Source organism: Mustela putorius, unplaced genomic scaffold (genome assembly GCF_011764305.1).
Source record: "Mustela putorius furo isolate JIRA1106 unplaced genomic scaffold, ASM1176430v1.1 tig00003898_pilon_pilon_pilon, whole genome shotgun sequence".
In the NCBI taxonomy this organism is placed as follows: Eukaryota; Metazoa; Chordata; class Mammalia; order Carnivora; family Mustelidae; genus Mustela; species Mustela putorius.
This window is the reverse complement of record NW_025422047.1, coordinates 5,575,349-5,594,170: the sequence shown is the minus strand read 5'-3', so window position 1 is coordinate 5,594,170 and position 18,822 is coordinate 5,575,349. Positions and strand designations below refer to the sequence as shown.

The 18,822-nt window shown below is 42.3% G+C and overlaps 1 protein-coding gene across 1 annotated transcript in view; it reads right to left on the bottom strand.

The window, feature by feature from the left end:
• Window positions 1-4,859, bottom strand: part of FAM98B (family with sequence similarity 98 member B) — a 35,816-nt gene extending 30,957 nt beyond the window's left edge. Inside the window, exon 1 of the mRNA XM_045067963.1 lies at window positions 4,705-4,859. Coding sequence (XP_044923898.1) covers window positions 4,705-4,775 — 71 coding nt within the window. The 5' untranslated portion in view covers window positions 4,776-4,859. The remainder of the gene's footprint in view (window positions 1-4,704) is intronic.
• Between the last annotated feature and the right edge of the window lie 13,963 nt (window positions 4,860-18,822).

The following is an 18,822-nucleotide window of genomic DNA, read 5'->3' as shown; positions in this document are numbered from 1 at the left end:
CAGTTGACACAGCCAAGTAGAGAGCTGGGACTAGATCACTGTCTCTGCTCCTACAGGCAAGACTGGTTCTTCTATACATTATCTTTCCTCCATATCTCACAGTGCCTCTTACTGAGATTTAATAGTAAACATCTTCTTTCCCCCTACTTACTTTCATCTCTACAGTAAAGAAATAATCATAAACTCTTGAATAAATTTAATGAATTCTTATCATTGGTGAGGTTATTTTTAACTTAAATGCCGATTATAAAATTCAATAAAATTTTTCAAATCACCAAAAAATTCTGAATTTAGAAGGGGAAAAACCCCTACAAATCTTAAGGCCTCAAGCTCACCAAATCAGGTAAAAATAAAAAGAAGAAAAAATGCATTTAACAAAACCAAACATCTAATAATAATCACAATTATATGGTAACTAACACCAAAAACTGATTTTACACTAGGCCAGTGTTGTGTGCTTTATGTATATCACCTCACTTAACTGCCATATCTAATAAGATAGGGATTATGTTCTTAGTTCATTCAAGGTATTTTTATTTAAGTAGGAAAGTGCTACTCTTATTCCAAACACTGGGGACACCTCCCCTAGGCCTAGACTCCCCCAGAGCCGCCTATTTGGGAAATAGAGTTGCTTCGAACTCTGGTGATCCAATCTTCAATCCATTAGGGCCACTGGCAAACCCCCACAAAGACACAGGCGATGACTAATTTACTTTCTCTTTTCCATTTCCATCAGCCAACATATAAAATAGGAGACCCTTTCCTTCCCTCTGTCATTTGTATGCACTACTAGCTTGTCTCTGATCCAGCTCTCCACTTACTGACCCAAACTCTTCCACTGCGTTTCATCTGCAAACAACTGTTCAAGATTGATAGTCAGAAAGATTATCCCTACCACCTCTAGCTTTGGTGATTTTACTTTCTGAAAGTTCTTAAAAGACAGATGGTAGGGTTTTTGCCCTCCTTGCTTCCCAAAACAATATCCATATTATTGGTCCCACACCATCTTATAAATACCTCCTTCTCTCTTTTGGCGCAGGCCAGTCAGACTTGCCATTCTCCCTTTTGTGGTTTTCACCTATTAATCGCTTGGACACTCCCCAAAACTCCTTGTGCTGTTTTTCTCTCCAATCCCATTTCTGCTATTTGCCTGTATGCATATCCTATGCAATATCCTGAGCTCTCAATTCCTGGAATTCATCTTTTCAGACCTTTGCCATGAGATGTCAATGAGGCACCCCTTAGACCTTGCCATCACTGGAAAAACTACTCCACCCCCGAAATCACTAAATCAAACCGGTCACTCCCTGACCACAACCTACTATTCTTTTAGCTTGCTCTTTTGACCACTCACCTTCATCTCTCCTTGGATCTCATTTCTACCTCCATTCCACTGGTCACTCCATATTCTCTGTATTTCCTACCTCCCTGCTATCTTCATTTTCTTCCCTTTCCAAATTAGATTCCAAGGTGTATCACTTCATTTTGGGTCTCAATACTTACTGAAGAAATGAATCCCTGATACCGTCATCCCCTTCAGCTCCTTTTTTTTTTTAAGATTTATTTATTTATTTATTTGACAGAGAGACCACAAGTAGACAGAGAGGCAGGCAGAGAGAGAGAGAAGCAGGCTCCCTGCTGAGCAGAGAGCCCGACATGGGACTCGATCCCAGGACCCCGAGATATGACCTGAGCCGAAGGCAGTGGCTTAACCCACTGAGCCACCCAGGCGCCCCCCCTTCAGCTCTTATATCCAATCAATCACTAAGTTTACAGTGCGCACTTTTTTCCATATCCACCTCCGCCGAGCAGTCATCACTTCTTGCCCTGACTACTAAATTCTCCACCTCTACCTTATTGAAGTAACTTTTAAAACGAGATATCTGATCTCTCCCTTTTTTATTTAAAATCCTTCAAACACACCCCACTGCTGTTAAAACAAAGAACAAAATCCACAACACAGCCTAAAAATTGCTTCGTGCCTTCATCCTCCCCTAACTTTTCAATCAGATCTTCCACTATGTTGGCCATTGCTCTCTGCTCTCCAGGTGCATGGGCCTCCTTCCAGTTATTCTAATACAGCAAGTTCCTTTCCACTTCAAGAGCTTTCATCTTTTGTTCCCAATTTAAGAACACCCTTGTCCTCTTTTCCTATGAATCTCACCTAGTTTACTCCTGTCCGCCTCCTGTCATGTCATGTCACCCTGCTCTTTTCCTTTAAAGAGCTTATTAAGGTTTATAGTATTTGTGTGATCACATCCGTTTTTCCACTGGACTGTAAGCTCCACGGGGACAGAGATCAATTCTATTCTGAAGTTTTCAACATACAGTTGTGTTCAATAAGTAACTGAAATAAACTTCCTTCCATAATGCTGATTCGAAACTAAGATGTGAAGATTTTTTAAAATATGCATGCCGTACTGTACCCCTTAAGATCGTGATCCAGTCAATATCGTACAGAACAGACTGGAACCTTTTATTTCACAAGCTCCATACATGATTCTGATGCACAACCAGGGCTGAGATCCCCTCCTCAAAATCATAGATGGTCAGAACTAAAAAAAGACTTCGGAAATCATGTGCTTTAGCCTCCTCCTCTCAGATGAGGAAATAAAGTTATCTCCACCCAGTTTTCACGTGTATCACTGAACTCTTCTTTCACATACATTTTCCCTTTTAACTCCTCCCTTTAATTTCCAATTTTACCTTATAAACTAAAGAACTTTCACTAACAGGCTAAATGTCCAGTCACAACAGAAAATGCATTATTCACAAACTAAATGGGTATTTTACAATAGTGTTCAAATACAACACATATTGTAAGTAAATACCACTTTCCACATTTCATTATCATTGTAAGAAAAATCAACTTCAAAATTTTGTCCTCAGCTATTCCAGGAAAAATCAATTCTAAAGTATGCAAACTGTTTTAATTTCCATATAGAATAATCTGAAACTAATTTTCCTTGGTAAAAGTCAAGATTATAGCAAAGTTCATTTTTCAAAATGCCTACAAAAGAAACAAATTCGGGGAACTTGGGTGGCATAGGTGGTTAAGCATCTGACTCTTGGTTTTGACTCAGGTCCTGATCTAGGGGTCATGAGATTGAGCCCCTCATGAGGATCTGTGCTCAGGGTATTGTCAGGGTATTCTGTCTCCCTCTCCCTCTGCTTCTCCACCCAGCCCCCTCTAAAATAAATAAATAAATAAATAAATAAATCGAATGAAATAAGAGAAAAAAAGCACTGACTTTCTCTTTGCCATAAACTACTTACAGAATCATACTATTTTTATCTGGAGGCCCTGGAATCTGAAACTATTTGGGGTCTACTCACTTCTAGTAAGTATTTTAACTTGTTTTGCTTACCTCCTTAAGCAAGTCAGGTGAAAATTTCCAAGAGATTTTACAGAATAAAAATGCCCCTTAAGTGATCACTGGTTCAGTTCTTTCAGTTGACAAACATTTATCCTGGACCTATCTACTAAATGCAAGGCTTTGTTACATCACAAAGTAGATAATCCTGGGGTCTACAAGAAGCAACTGATAGAAGAGGCAAGTGGAGAAAAAAATAAAGGGGGGGTGGGGTGGGGTTTTCAAACTTCACTACAGAACCGTAAAGTGCAAAGGCACAGCCTTCCCCACTCAAGAAATTCCAGCATTTGGCAAGGCAAACTATTGTGCAGATGGCTCCAAACTCTTTAAGTAAGGTGTATTTTTTGATCCGAAACTATCTGTCTCTATGCACTCTCTTCTTTGAACTTCTCTTCATTTACCCATTTATTCAACCGCTCTTTATTCTCCCAGACCACACTCGAGGAGGTTGCTGGAACAAGACAGATAAAGGCACCTGATTTCCTGGAGTGTGGGGGATGGGGGGGGAGGGTGGCAGTACCAGAGAGGCTAAATAAACACACAGCACAAGATAGTTTGGGATGACAGCAGAGAAAGGGAGACTACTTTGCATGCACTGATCCCAGTGCTACGAAGTATTTAACATCATTCCAGGAGTTCTCACGGCACTTAGCATTCTGAATTGCAAATTCCGGTAGACTCTTTGTAGCCCTCAACAACTATGGGAGCTACAGGTAATCTGCAAACTGTCTCTTTCCTCTGCCTAGCACATAAATATGCATTAATTAATGCCTATTAATGCCACAGTAATATGCAATTAACGAACGGATGAAACGGTTGAATGAATGGACCCACAATCAACTTGGACACTTGCTCCAGTCAAGGAAGCAAGAGGTTCGCTCCCCAGCCCTAATTAAGCCACAGGTTGTACCTGGCCGGAGACAACAGCCCCCAGCCGCAGTCGGGGTTCCAGCACCCCACAGCCCCAGGCGGGACAACTACGTCAACATTATAAATAGCACCCGTGGGGCAGGGACACGCTCCTCAGACCGGCTGGTGCCAGCCCTGCTGCTCCACGCCAACGCCGCAGCTCGCGGCTACGGAGTTTCGAGGCCAGGAGTTTGGAAGAAGGGGCCACGCGCCCCAGCTCTCCGGCCCTGCTCCACCCCCCAAACGGATTTCCCTCCCGCCTCCCTCTTAACTCCGTCGGCGCCGGCGGGAGCGCGGCGGGGAAGGAGGCCTCCACCGAGATGCCGGAGCCCAGCGGAGGCCCATGGGCAGGAGACCACAGCAGCCAGGCGGAGGGAGAGCTTACGTTTTCAGGGGAAGGGGCGTCCCCGGGAATACTCACCCCAGCGCCTCCAGGGTATCCAGAACGTCCCCCTCCATCGTAGGTTCGGGACCCAACTCTGGCCCTCTCATGGTCCTTCGGCCCAAAGCCGTTCGGCGCTCTAAGAAGCCCGCCGGAAACCTGCGTCACGGCGCCAAGGTTCCGGGTGGAGTCTCAGTCGGGACTGGTGAGGAGCGCGCCTCCGACTGGGGGCGTAGCCGTTCCGGCCGTTCCGCGGGCGGTGAGGAAAGCCGCTTGAGAGGACAGTGAGACGGGTTTAAGATAACAGGAAATTCTAGTCATAAAGAGGTTTCTTTGTGCTGGGTCTCTTGTGTGTGTTGAACGCAATCCTAGCAAACACCGTGATTCTACCCAAGTTGTTCTCAACCCGTCAGGCTCCGGATCTCTCTTTGAATAACGAAAGTCCCCAAATGGAATCGTTCGTTATCTTGGGCTAAAATTGGTACAGAAGGCCATACAGAGACACTTATTTTTAAATCAGTGTGCACAGCAATGCTCCAACTTAAAAAGAATAAAGGAAAAGGAATGTATGACAATATTGTTGGGCTGTGAAACGGGGCTCGGCGGGTGTCTGTGTGGAATCCTCTTAAACGCACACGCAGACAGGCTGTGGGAGAGCTGACCCAGTCTGCGCGAGCGAGCGCTGCGGGAAACAGAGATACCGGGGCAGAGTAGGGTGGTCGATGGGATTTTCCAAAATTGTGACTAACTCTCCATAAAGTTCCAAACAAAACAATGTTCCTTCTGTGTGAATTCAGACTCTCTAAGCCATGCAAAAAAAAAAAAAAACACAAAAAAAACTTAATCGTTCATATGTAAGAGAGTCCGGATTTAAGGTAAAACCGTTACCAACAGTTTTATCACTGGGCACCTGGGTGGCTCAGTCGGTGAGGGGTGGGACTCTTGATTTGGCCTCAGGTCATGATCTCAGGGTCTTGAGATCCAAACTTGTGTGGGGCTGTGTGCTGGGGCATGGAGCTTGCTTTAGATTCTCTCTACCTGTCTCTCTGCTCCCCTTTCCTCTCTCTCCCCCTCGCTAAAACAAAAACCAGTTATATCACCTACATGAATACCCAATGGGTCTTCGGAGAGTTGTGCAGACACATAACCATTGGCCCTTGTAACGACGTACTGTCCCCTCCCTTGCGGAAGATAGCATCCCTTGATCCAGTTCAAGTAATGCCCTCACCTCTCTATTACTGCTACAGATAAAAAGCTTACCCATAAAACTGTAAAATTCTAAATTTGAACCCATTTCAGTAATGACTACCATATAACCCAGGCTTTAAATATAAAATTATTTGCAGTTTAATGTATCTGAATTTATCCCTAAACCAAAGAGAGAATGTATGTTTTGAATGATTGTTGCCTCCTTCAAACAGGTGCAGAGTCATAAAAAGCACTATTTTTAGTAAGCTTGGTTTAAAATAAGTCTCTACAAGGGACGCCTGGGTGGTTCAGTCCCTTAAGTTACTGCCTTCAGCTCAGGCCATGATCCCAGGGTCCACAGGGAGCCTGCTTCTCTCTGGGCCTCTGCCTGCCACTCTGCCTGCTTGTGTGTGCTTTCGCGCGCTCTCTCTCTCTCTCTCTGTCTCTAACAAATAAATAAGTAAATAAAATCTTAAAAAAAAAAAGTCTCTACAAATATCAAATAGAAATGAGGTGACTGTTCTTTATTAATGTTGATCTCGAGTGTTCTGCAATTTTTACTAACTGAAGCACAGAAAAAAAGAAAAATTAAAAATACAAGGAAAAAAAAAGCATGACAGGTACGTGGGAAAGAAAAAAGGCCAGATGCTAGAAGAGATTCTAGACTCGTTCTTTTTTTTTTTTTTTAAGAAAAGAGATAGCATTAAATGTAAATATTAGAAATTTTAAAAAGACTAAAAATTAATTATCTAAATGTGAATCCAGATAAGCTGAAAAACAAAGCAAATTAAATCCCAGAAAAACAAATAGAAATAATAAAGAGACATCAATAACAGACATCATTGAAATGGGAGAAAAGAGAACCTGGGTGGCTCAGTCTGTTAAACATCTGCCTTTGGCTCAGCTCATGATCCCGGAGTCCTGGGATCGAGTCCCACATCAGGCTCTCTCCCTCTGCCTCTCTCTTTCTCTCTGTCTCTCATAAATAAATAAATAAAAATAATTGGGAGAAAATTAAGTCAAATTTTCATCTTTTTTATAAAAACTAATAATAACAAACCTTCAGTCAAGTTGATCAAGAAAATAAAAGATAACACAAATAATCAATATCCAAAATGAAAAAGAGGACATTAGAGAGTTAGTAAGAGGATGTTAGGAAAAACTTTATGTAATAAATTTGAAAATTTAGATGAAACTGACAAATTCCTTGAGAGACAATTTTGACAGAAATAATATAAGGAAAAATTTAAATATGAATAATTTCATATCTATTAAAGAAATCAAGTTATTAATTAAAATTCACCCATGAAGAACACTTCAAGCCAGGATTGCTTTCCTGATGAATGTCTCCAAACATTTAAGAAAGAAAGAACATCCATCTTATACAAACTTTTCCATAGACTAGAAGAACATAGAGCATTTTGCAATGTTTTTTATGAGGACAAAATTACCTTAACACAGACGTTGTAAGGACATCACTAAAAAGAAAACCTGAGGAGACTGGGTGGCTCTGTCAATTAAGCAACCCACAAACTTTGATTTTGGCTCAGGCCATGAGACTGAACCCTGCATCAGATTTTCTTTTTCTCCCCTTCCTTCTGCCCTTCCCCCAACTCTGTGGGCTCACTTGAGCTCTCTCTCAAGTAAATAAATCTTCGAACAGATGTTTAATTTACAGAAATCCATTGAGCTATACACATAATAATTCTTTACTTGTCTCTATGTATGTTCCACCTTAACTTTTAAGTGACTTTTAAAAATAATTTTCTATACCTAAAAATGGTTAAAATGGCAAATTTCATGTTATATATATTTTGCAAAAAAAAAAAATTACTGTAAAGTGCTTGCAACAGTGTCCAGTATATAGTAAGCACTTCATAAATGGTATCAACAATCTTTGCCTGGGTCTCATAAAAAGCGGAGTTTGAGGCAAAAATCTTAGGCAATAAGACCTAGAAATTCAATCCTAGAAAATTCAATCCTAGAAAGCAGAACCAATGGGAGAAGGGAGTGGGACAGGAAAGGAAAACCAATATATGAAGTGTATTACCAAGGTGGCCACGGCTGAGAACAACAATTGGTTTGCTATCTCTTTACTGATGTCTTATGAAGTGAACATATTTCTCAGACATCTCTCTGGGTGAGGAGGGAAGAATTAAGAGCTAGCTCCTGTCTCCATCTGTCAAAATTCCTCCATGTGGAGGAGAACTCCCTCACACTTCCAGGTTACTTGTATACCTCAGCAGCTCCACGTAGTCCCTAGGGCAGGAAATACCAGGTATGTGGCACAGCCATAACTTTGAAATATACCCACAAGCCCACAGTCTGGGGGAGCAAGGAAAGCAGAAGCAACTGCGGTCTCCCCAACCACTGAAAAGCACAAGCTATGGCTAGGGGCCACTCTGGCCAGAAACCAATGCATGTGCAGGAGCTCTAGATGCTGCATCAATGAAAGCCTGTCACTTTAGCCCTTGCTTCATTCAGAGCCAACTTGCACCCTCTTATATCTGAGGCTAAATCCCTCCCTCCTTTTCTGACAGGAGAGATACAAGATAATTGTGGTGGTGGACTGTAACCTCCTCAAAAGACTTTAAAATGGTTAGCAAACCAAGCTGGAGTCCTTGATGGTACAGCTGGTCAAGCTGTGATGGATACCCACCATCCTGGTCCTCTGTACTGGTTTCCTGCACTCTTGGGGGGGGGGGGGGCATTTCTCTTCATCTAGGTTGGCAGCCATGTTTGCTGAAATTCACCATCTGTAGTCATAAAAGGGAAAAGAGCAACAAGAGACAGTCCAGTAAAGATCCTGTGTTTCAGATAAGTTCCTGCCTCTGCAGTGGAGCAGCAACCTGAGCTGCTCATGGTGAATATCTGGCAATAAAGTTGTTTTGTTGTTGTTGTTGTTGTTTTTCAATAAAATGATAGAAGTTTAAAGTGAAGATACAGAAAAGCTCTCAAAAATGAGGGGGTCCTGATAGAGCTGTGACAGGCAGGGTTGCCAACAAGGGCCTTCATGGTTGGTCAACCAGACAACTAGGGAACTTAAATCCTTGATGTTTTTGTTTTTTTTAAGATTTTATTTATTTATTTGACAGAGTGAGATAGTGAGAGAGGGAACACAAGCAGGGGGAGTGGGAGACAGAGAAGCAGGCTCCACACCAATGCCCATTTGGGACTCAGTCCCAGGACCTGAGATCTTGACCTGAGCAGAAGGACTGAGGCACCCAGGGACCTCACTAGGAATTTAAATCCTCTTAACATATCTATTGTTAACACCTTCGATGGCTTACTTCCTTTGTAAAGGCTGGTTATTCTTTGTTGGTCACAGTACCAATAAAGACACCCACCCCACACAACCCAACTCACACAATCCACCCCGAAGGCCTAGGGCAGGGTGGTCCAATTTGTCCCCTGATTTCTGGTTTCCACACACCTCCACATTTTGGGGACTTCTATGAGCCTGATCACTTAGCTCCCTACCTATCTCACCCTATCTAGCACCCCACCCCCACTCCCATCCCTCATTCATTACCCCCCTGGAATAGTAACCCTAACTGCCATTAGGGAATGGAACTATGACCGCTGTGCCTGCTTCCTACTGAAGTAGGGTGGCACTCTGTGTGGCAGTTAGAATCTAACCAAGGGTCAGTTCAGGGGCTTGTGGTAAAGCTCCACGGGATCATGATGGGCAGCAAACATACATGCTTAGCAGATGCAAAAGGATGAACATGAAAGGGGAACCCTCTTACACTGCTGGTGGGAATGCAAGCTGGTGCAGCTGCTCTGGAAAACAGTTTGAAGATTCCTCAAAATATTACACAGCCATCAGAAAATGAAATGTAGGGGCGCCTGGGTGGCTCAGTGGGTTAAGCCGCTGCCTTCGGCTCAGGTCATGATCTCAGAGTCCTGGGATCGAGCCCCACATCGGGCTCTCTGCTCAGCAGGGAGCCTGCTTCCTCCTCTCTCTCTGCCTGCCTCTCTGCCTGCTTGTGATCTCTGTCTGTCAAATAAATAAATAAAATCTTAAAAAAAAAAAAAAAAAAAAAAAAAAAAAAAAAAAAAAAGAAAATGAAATGTAGATGTGAATGGAACTAAGGGATATTATGCTAAGCAAAATAAGTCAGAGAAAGATAATTATCATTGATCTCACTGATATGTAGAATTTAAGAAAAAATGACAGAGAATCATAAGGGAAGAGAGGAAAAAATGAAACGAGACCAAACCAGAGAGGGAGACAAACCATAACAGACTCTTAATCTCAGGAAACAAACTGAGGGTTGCAGGGGATCGGGGGGGATGGGGTGGCTGGGTGAGAGACATTGGGGAGGGTATGTGCTATGGTGAGTGCTGTGAATTGTGTAAGACTGATGAATCACACTGGGGCACCTGGGTGGCTCAGTGGGTTAAAGTCTCTGCCTTCAGCTCAGGTCATGGTCTCAGGGTCTTGGGATCGAGCCCTGCATCGGGCTCTCTGCTCAGTGGAGAGCCTGCTTCCTCCTCTCTCTCTCTCTGCCTGCCTCTCCGCCTACTTGTAATCTCTGTCTCTCAAATAAATAAATAAAATCTTAAAAAAAAAAAAGAGACTGATGAATCACAGACCTATTACCTCTGAAACAAATAATACATTATATGTTAATTAATTGATTTTAAATTTCAAAAATGCTCAGTTGCATTTGTCTTGGCAAGATAACTGTATCACTGCTACTTAACAAATTGCCCCTAAACTTGGTGCCTTAAAGACAACAATACTCATGTATTATCTGTCACAGTTTCTATGGGTCAGGAATTTGGGAGTGGCCTAGCTGAGTGGTCTGGTTGGGGGTCACTCATGGGATCACAGTCAAGACATCAGCCAGGGCCACAGCTATCCAAAGGCTTGGGTGGGGCAGAAGAATGCACTTCCATGATCGATCTCTCCCGTGGCTGGCAATTTCGTGCTGGCTGTAGGTAGGCGGTCTTGGTCCTTCCCCATGGGGGCCTCTTGCAAGGTTACTTGGATATTCTCACATCATGACAACTAACCTCCCCAGTGTGGACCATCCAAGAGAGAGCAAATGGAGATGGTACTATTTTTTAAATGATCTAGCCTTGAAGTCCCAAATTATGACTTCTGCCACATTCTGTTGTTTCAAGGAAGTCTCTACCTATGGCCCACATGTAATTGACTGAGGCTTAGACTCTCCACCTTTCCAAGGAATTGTGTCAAAGAATTTGTGGACATACTTTAAAACCAGCCCGTAAGCAAAGAACAAATTAATGGATAAGAGGATGAGGAAAAATTTGATGTAGTGGCTCTACATAAGTTTTAGGATAGAGGAGGAAAAATAACTCTGCAGTAGTTTAAGAGCAATGTAATAAAGAATGAAACAGCAGATTCATGTCGGGAGAGATACTTAATCTCAACATGGATGCAGAGATGTTGTTTTCCTGAAAGAAAGGGAGTTTTGTCAGCTGCTTGGGAATATTCCTTAAAGTCCCTGTCCTGAGGTAGAATAACCACAATTGGCCCCAATCATAGCCATTAACCTGGGAAATGAATGAGGGACAAGCCTTCACATCTATTAAGAGGAACAGTGAGAGAGAGAGTCAGTATCTCCTTTGCTGGGGGTGGCCTGTGTCTCCCCCAGCAACCTGCGTTTATTTGGAAGAGGCCTATGTAGACAATTATGTCAGGAAGGAGTTTACTAGCCAACACGTTTGAGTAAATGCATTCTGCAAGAGGCTTTTATGTCAGGGTTCTGATTTAGAACCCTGAGAGCCTGGATGGACCTAGGGTACCTCAGTCTATCTGCCCTGTTTCCTGTAGGAGAGACCTGATCCCACTGTGGCCATGCAGTGAGTGTTAGAGGAGCTCAATCCTTTCCTCAACTTGCAATCCAGTTTTTTCCCAGTGGGTTAAAAGGCACCCCAAGGGAGAGTCCTTGGGAACTAAAGAGACCATGCCTTGCTGCAAAGGCCACACCTTCTTTTACCCTGTGTTGAAGACCCTGTCATGTTTAACCAACCCATGGAAAACACTAGAAAGTTTTATAAAGGGAAATTATCCAATTTTGCAGTACGCAATCCAGAGGAGTCCCCACGGAGAATGGTTAGTTTCCCATCTTGCGATCCCGATAGGAGTTACTCTGGACCTGTTACAGAGAGGGGACTATGAAGGCATCCCTACATAGTAGCTCTCCCCTGGGAACCAAGGCATCTTGTGGTTTCCTACCCAAGGTGAAAAAATGGTCTAACATCTTAGGTTGAGCAGGGCCCAAGCCCCGAGGGAGTAGCCACTCTTACCCATGCGTCACTTGATCCTCCTTTTCTCCTCTAGATTTCACACACCACCCCCTACCCCACCCCCGCATCCCCTCCCCGCCAAATCTGGCCCAATCATAAAGGCTAAGCAGGACTGAGAGCTTAAACTTTGATTCAATTATGTTGCCTCACCTTATCCCTGGGCGCTTTTTCTGTCCATATACCTGAGGTCCCATTTACAAGCACGGCCCTGTTGACGAGTACAGACATCACGATTTAGCATTGTCATAATTGCACATTTTTATCGTTAGAACAAGAAAGCCTCAATTATATGACCCATTAAAGTCCCAGCTGCTAATGCAACCAATCGAGGAAATGGCTAGGAGTTTGTAATTCCCTCCTTAATGCCCAAAGTATTCCAAGGGCAGTATGCGCAGGAAATCTTCGGCTCCCTCCAACTTGACATATAAAGAGATAGCTCCAATCCTATTTGCCAATAACTTGGGTTTTGATCCCTGGCCCTGACTGAACCTAAACTGTACCTAACAGAAAAACGTATGTCTTAGTGGCAGCAAAAATGAGGCAAAGAGTCCCCTAACCTAAGTTCTCACAAAAGACATCTTCAATGTAAAAAACCTTCAACCTATATACGCAACGCCCTTCCTGAAATGAATCTGTGATTAAACAGGCATAGTGATCACGGGAGACTAGAAAGGGCCCACTATAGGCAGTCCCTGAGGTAGAAGAAAGCCATTTAAGAAAAGCCAATGAACAGAAAGCAGAACTGGGTAAGGTTAGGCCAACATTCCCTTCTTTTGAGGAGGGGGGCTTGACCAAACCTTTGTCCAGAAGCCCGTCAACTGAAACTTAAAACCACCGGCTACACTATTCCCCTTTAACTGACCCACAAGTGCCTGGTTTTGCTGTTTATGAGAAGAGGTCATCTAAGGGAGATATGTCTCCCTGGAAAGAAAAGAAAAAAGTCCACTTTTACTCACCCTTTGGTGGAAGTGATCCTGGATCTCAGCACCAAAATGAAGCAAGAGAGCTAGGTTCTAGTGGGAGAATGAATCTCGCAGACAACGGAGTGTGAGTAAAGCGATAGAAAAGTTAATTAAGTGAAGACACAGAAAAAGGCCTCTAGAGTGATAGAGGTCCCAACAGGGTTGCCCTAATGTAACTATTCTTTGCCTCCAAGTTCACAGGCATGAGGAGCCCAAATTTGAATGAGTTAGCTGTTACTAACTCAGTCAACAGCCTCCCACCCTGGGAGCCAGGGTCTCTAAGAGCCTACAGTTGAGGAAACACTAAGCAAAAACACCAAAAGTATCTTTAGGAGTGATGGGCAGGGGGCCAATCCTACTTTCTCCCCTTAGTCCCTGAGCCCATGTACTCTAACTAATGGGTACAGCACTACAAATTAGCTGTTGGTTCAACCCCATATATCTTTTACTGGAAATCAGCACCTCAGCCTCCAGGATGTTGAGCCTAAGGTCAGGAGTGCTCAATAGATCACTTTGCCATTCTCTCAGGACATCTGCTTCTTATAAGGTACAGGGTAGGTAGCACCTATAAATACTTCCATGTTTCACCAACTGTCTCACCATCTCTGCCATAAAACATGCCTCTTATCAAGGCAGTCTTGTCATCAGTGGGACATTCTGTGAACCTTCAGTTGGCGATGCAATCAGAGAAATAGAGCAAAAAAGGCAAGCCCCAATCCAGAATCACAACCCTTTCCAAAATAGAAGATAACCAACCTTCTACCAGGCAGCCAGCTATTACCTCTCAGGAGAAAGCCCTAGTCAGGTCTCTGCTGGCAGCATGTTCACCTTCAGCAGGGTGGTAATGCACTGCAATCTGTGTGCTCCCCTGACCTGCCCCATGTCCCTCTTCCATCATCCTTGCTTCCCTAGGGTTAGATGGACCAATAAAATGTTAGGACTTTCACCTCAAACTCTTTTTTTTAAGGAATCCAAGCTCAGAGAATTGATAGCATATAGTGTTTACTATGTACTGACACTTTAAAACACTTTACCTGATGTACTCATTTTTTTTTAAAGATTATATTTATTTATTGGAGAGGGAGAGAGAGAGAGAGAGAGCAGGAGCAGAGGGAGGGGCAGAGGGAGAAGCAGAATCCTGCCTGAGCAGGGAACCCAACAGGGGGCTCGATCCTGAGACTCTGGGATCATGACCAGAGCCAAAGACAGATGCTTAACCAACTGAGCCACCCAGGTACCCCATGATTTACTCATTTTTAAAGGAATTTAAAACAAAGCATATATGTGAATGAATATGGAATTCATCAGACTTAATGACAGGAAACTCAGGTTTTTGGGTGAAACAAGCAGCTAACGATCCAGAGAGAAATCCTAGGAGGCATATAAAATCTGTGAAAAACAAGTACGTGGCCTAATACACCATGCCGGATTTGACTTGCAAACCTCTCCAAGCTCATCTCCACAGCATTCACTACACTGGTCCCTGATGAGTTTCTCTGTTGAACTGTGTCCTCATTCCTAGAGAGGGTTCAGTAACAATTTGTGGAATGAATGGAATGGAATAGAATACCACAGTATCCAGAGATACACTGTTTTTGATTCTGTGAATATTCTAAAATTTCTGGCCTTGGTATCACCTATTATCAGAAGATATTAACTTCTCTGGCAATTCCTAGATCACATTCAGATGAATTTTATCCCAAAGACATCAGTAGTACCCTAGGACATGATTAGACACCTACTGATGGGTTTGATCAGAGAGAGGAAATGAAAGTCCCTGTACTCAGGACTGATTATATCATGTTCCAGTCCCGGTACAAAATGAAAAAGCTAAAAAATTATTAAGAATTTCAAGAAAGCCAACAGCAGAGTATTAAACCAAGCATGGAGCTCGGGTAAGAGCAGGTTCAGTGCAACTGCACAGGTCATGCCCTTTAAGCTGGCCTCCTTGTACCCATCAGAAGTCCAAAAGTAGTGTATGAATTCCAACCTTGAAACACTGAAGACTTTACAGCAAAAACTGCCCCCCCTTTTTTTGCATCAACCCAGGGAACTTATCTGACTGATCTTAACACAGACTGATATATTTAGAAAAATGATCTACGTTCAAACTTATCTTCTGGACCAAGGAAACTACCTCTGCCTTACTAGTTGTCAAGAACGGGTGGGCTCTCCTAGACTGTATGTATAGAAAATCCAAGGAGAGTTTCTACAAAGCATCATACAAACTAGAGAAAACAACAGTAGCCATGAACTCTCCTTGATACCAGCTCTGTAGGCTCCTTAACTACAGAAAGAAGACTTTAAGAAAGTAGAAATGTGAGACTATACTCTTGACCAGTATCTACCTACCATGCAAAGAATTTGAGGTGGATTTGAAGTATATCTACATAAAGAGGTCTACACAGGGGCTCCAAGAATCTCTTGAGGGATATTTAAAAGCAATGCAAATATAAAATTTATTTGGACACTTGCTATCCTGGAAATTAGGTGAGGGGGGAACATATTTGGAAAACACACTGGCATTTGAAATAAGATCTTGAATTTGCATGCTAGAACCTAGGATTTGAGATGGATGCCTGACTTGAACTAACCAGATGTCTGGAGGTGGGAAGTTCTTCTTGTTCCATGACATCACTTGTGATTATTTTCCAGTGCAACTCAAGCCAGACCTTCAATGTGGCACCTGGAACTTGGTACAACCAATGGCTTTGCAAGTGGAGGTAGCAGGTTCCTCCTTGCACCTAAGACTGAATATTCTATTTTAAATTATAGTATCTTTATTTGTAGTGGAAGTTTCTTTGCCCAAGCTGGGGAAGAGGTATTATTGTGAATCCCAGAGGGGGAAAACGGTGGTTCCCCATTAACACAATGTTATGTCTATTACTGGTTTCCAGTTATGGAACGAATGAGTTATGGGAATAAAAGATACAGCATAGGGAATATAGTCAATGATTCAATAGTAGTAGTGTATGGTGACTAATTGTAGCTACGCTTGTGGTAGTTAGCATAATGTACAGAGATGTTGAATCACTATGTTGTATACCTGAAACTAATGTAATATTGTGTGTCAGTTATACTCAAAAACATTTTTAACGTGATGTATGCTAGTCAGGGTAAACTAATAACCTCAAAATCTCAGTGATAGTCATAGTCCAGTGAAGCATTTGGTGGGAGGGTATGGCATATTACATTTCCAAGGATGGTCATGACAATGTCACCAATAAATACCATATTCTCTTTGGCAAAGTATATTTGCCACTCCCCCATCAAAAGTAGAGTTTACTTCTCCATTGAATCAAGGCAGGCCTGGTGGCTATCTCAATCAATAAAATATGGTGGAGGGCCATGTGAGTGACTCATTTGGTTACGTGTCTGCCTTCCACTCAGGTCATGATCCTGGAGTGCTAGGATTGAGCCCCACATTGGGCTCTCTGTTCAGCAGGGAGTCTGATTCTCCTTCTGCCCCTCACCCTGCTCATACTCTGTCTCTCTCTCTCTCTCTCAAGTAAATAAATAAAATCTTTTAAAAATATATGGTGGAAATGATGTTGTGCAACTCTAGGTAAAGTCCTTAAATTGTCCGCTACTTCCTGCCTTTTAAAACGTACACTTCCAAGATGCTTCCTCTTGGAATACAGGCACTAGGCTAAGAGAATCTTGAGCCACATAGAGAACCACATGTAGGCACTCCAGTGGACAGCCCCATCTGCATACCAAGCAGTTAGCCAACCTCAGCTATCAATGTGAGTGGACCTTCTAGGTCACCCATCTCAGTTGATACATAGGATGACTGTAGTCTCAGCCAATAATTGTCTACAATGGCATAAGAGATCTCAAATAGGAACCAGGTAAACCCAGCCAATGGACAGAATCATTATAAATAATGTGTTTTGAGGTGGTTTGCTATGCAGCAATAGATAACCAAAATGATGATTTTCTATATAGTAATTCAGGGACCTAGGATCCTTATTGTAACTCTGCTATTTGGACACATAGCAACCAAAGTCAGTATAGAAAGGAAAAATGAGAAAACGGCAGATTATATGAAGAGGTTCATGGTAAAGCCTAGAGGAAAACACTATTTGCTTACATTGCACAGATTAAAACTCAGTCACACTCACATTATCCCAGCCTCTATGGAGGGAAGCTGGAAAAAATAGTCTTCCTGTGTGCCTAGAAGGAAAAAATAAGTGGTTGGTAAAGCCATTGCATTTTTTCTACCACAGTTTTCTTTCAAAAGACTTATCTCCCCAATTAGAAATATCTGGCAGAAAGGATCTGACTGAATCCCCTTGATCCCACTTGCTGGCTAGACATAACTCTCTCATTACTGGCTCTTTCCTGAAAGTTTTATTTTTTATAACATCATGGATTGTAATATTGGCCTTTGCTGTTATCAGCCTCCATATATCAGAATTCTGTTGTTTAGAAACATACTTATTTACAACAAAATAAAAACAAATCAGCAACAAAAATTCAACTCAGATTAGCTCAAGTAATAATGGTTTGGGTACTTGAAAAGTCTGAGTTTAAACCTTACATGTAAATTAGTTGGAGCTCCAGCTCTCATTATCCATTTCTGTATGAATCCCTGTGCTTCAGCTCCATGGCTGCTTCATTTTCGGGATGACTCCCTTTATGGTCAGTGGGAACCAAGGCCACATGCTTCTTCATTTGTACTCAAAGGCAAAGAAAGAATTGCTTCCCACAACCTTTGGGGGATGGGGACTAGAACTTCATCTAAATGGGCTCCCTCTAATCACTCAGGTACACTGGAAAGGGTTGCTTACCTCCCTGACATCCATTCTCCATTCAAATTTCCTGATAGAACTTCAACTTAGACATGCACACCTTCTCCATGTAACCATATACTTTCAAGTAAGCTGGTCTCATCCTCAGTCCAGAGGCAGGATCACTTGGTCTAATATTCCCCCATCTTCTTTGTGAGAGTAACAGTGTGATATAATCTTCATCAGTATGAAATAAGGGGTGGGGAGGTCAATCCAATAAAAATGTATTATGTTTGTAAATATTTTTGAAGCCATAATAGGATCACCTAAATGTATAAACAAATATTAACAGACCAAAAGGGAGAAAAAGGCAGCAATATGATAGTAGTAGAAGAATTTAACATTCCACTTTTGTCAATGGATAAGTCTTCTAAACAAAAAAATCAATAAGGAAACATTGGCCTTAATTGGTAATTAGACCAGAGGGTCTTAACAGACATATACAAAATATTTCACCCAAGAACAACAAATACACATACTTTTCAAACACAACTGGAATATTCTCTAGGATAGGTTACATGTTAGACCATAAAGCAAGTCTCAATAAATTTAAAAAGACAGAAATCATATCAAGTATCTTTTCCAGCCACAACAACATGAAACTAGAAACCAATTACATGAAGAAAACTGGAAAACTTGCAAATATATGGAGATTGAAAAGCATGCTAGTGAGCAACCAATGGGTCAAAGAAGAAATCAAAAATACCTTAAGACAAATAAAAATGGAAATGATACATACCAAAACTTGTGGGATGCAGCAAAAGCAGTTCAAAGAGGGAAGCAAAAGCAGTTTAAAGAGGGAAGTTCATTGCAATAAATGGAGGTGGGACGTTCTGCTTATTCCATGACACCACCTGTGATTATTTCCCAGGGCAACTCAAGCCATTAAAAAACAAGAAGTTCCTCAAATAAAGGCCATCTGTAGAAAACAA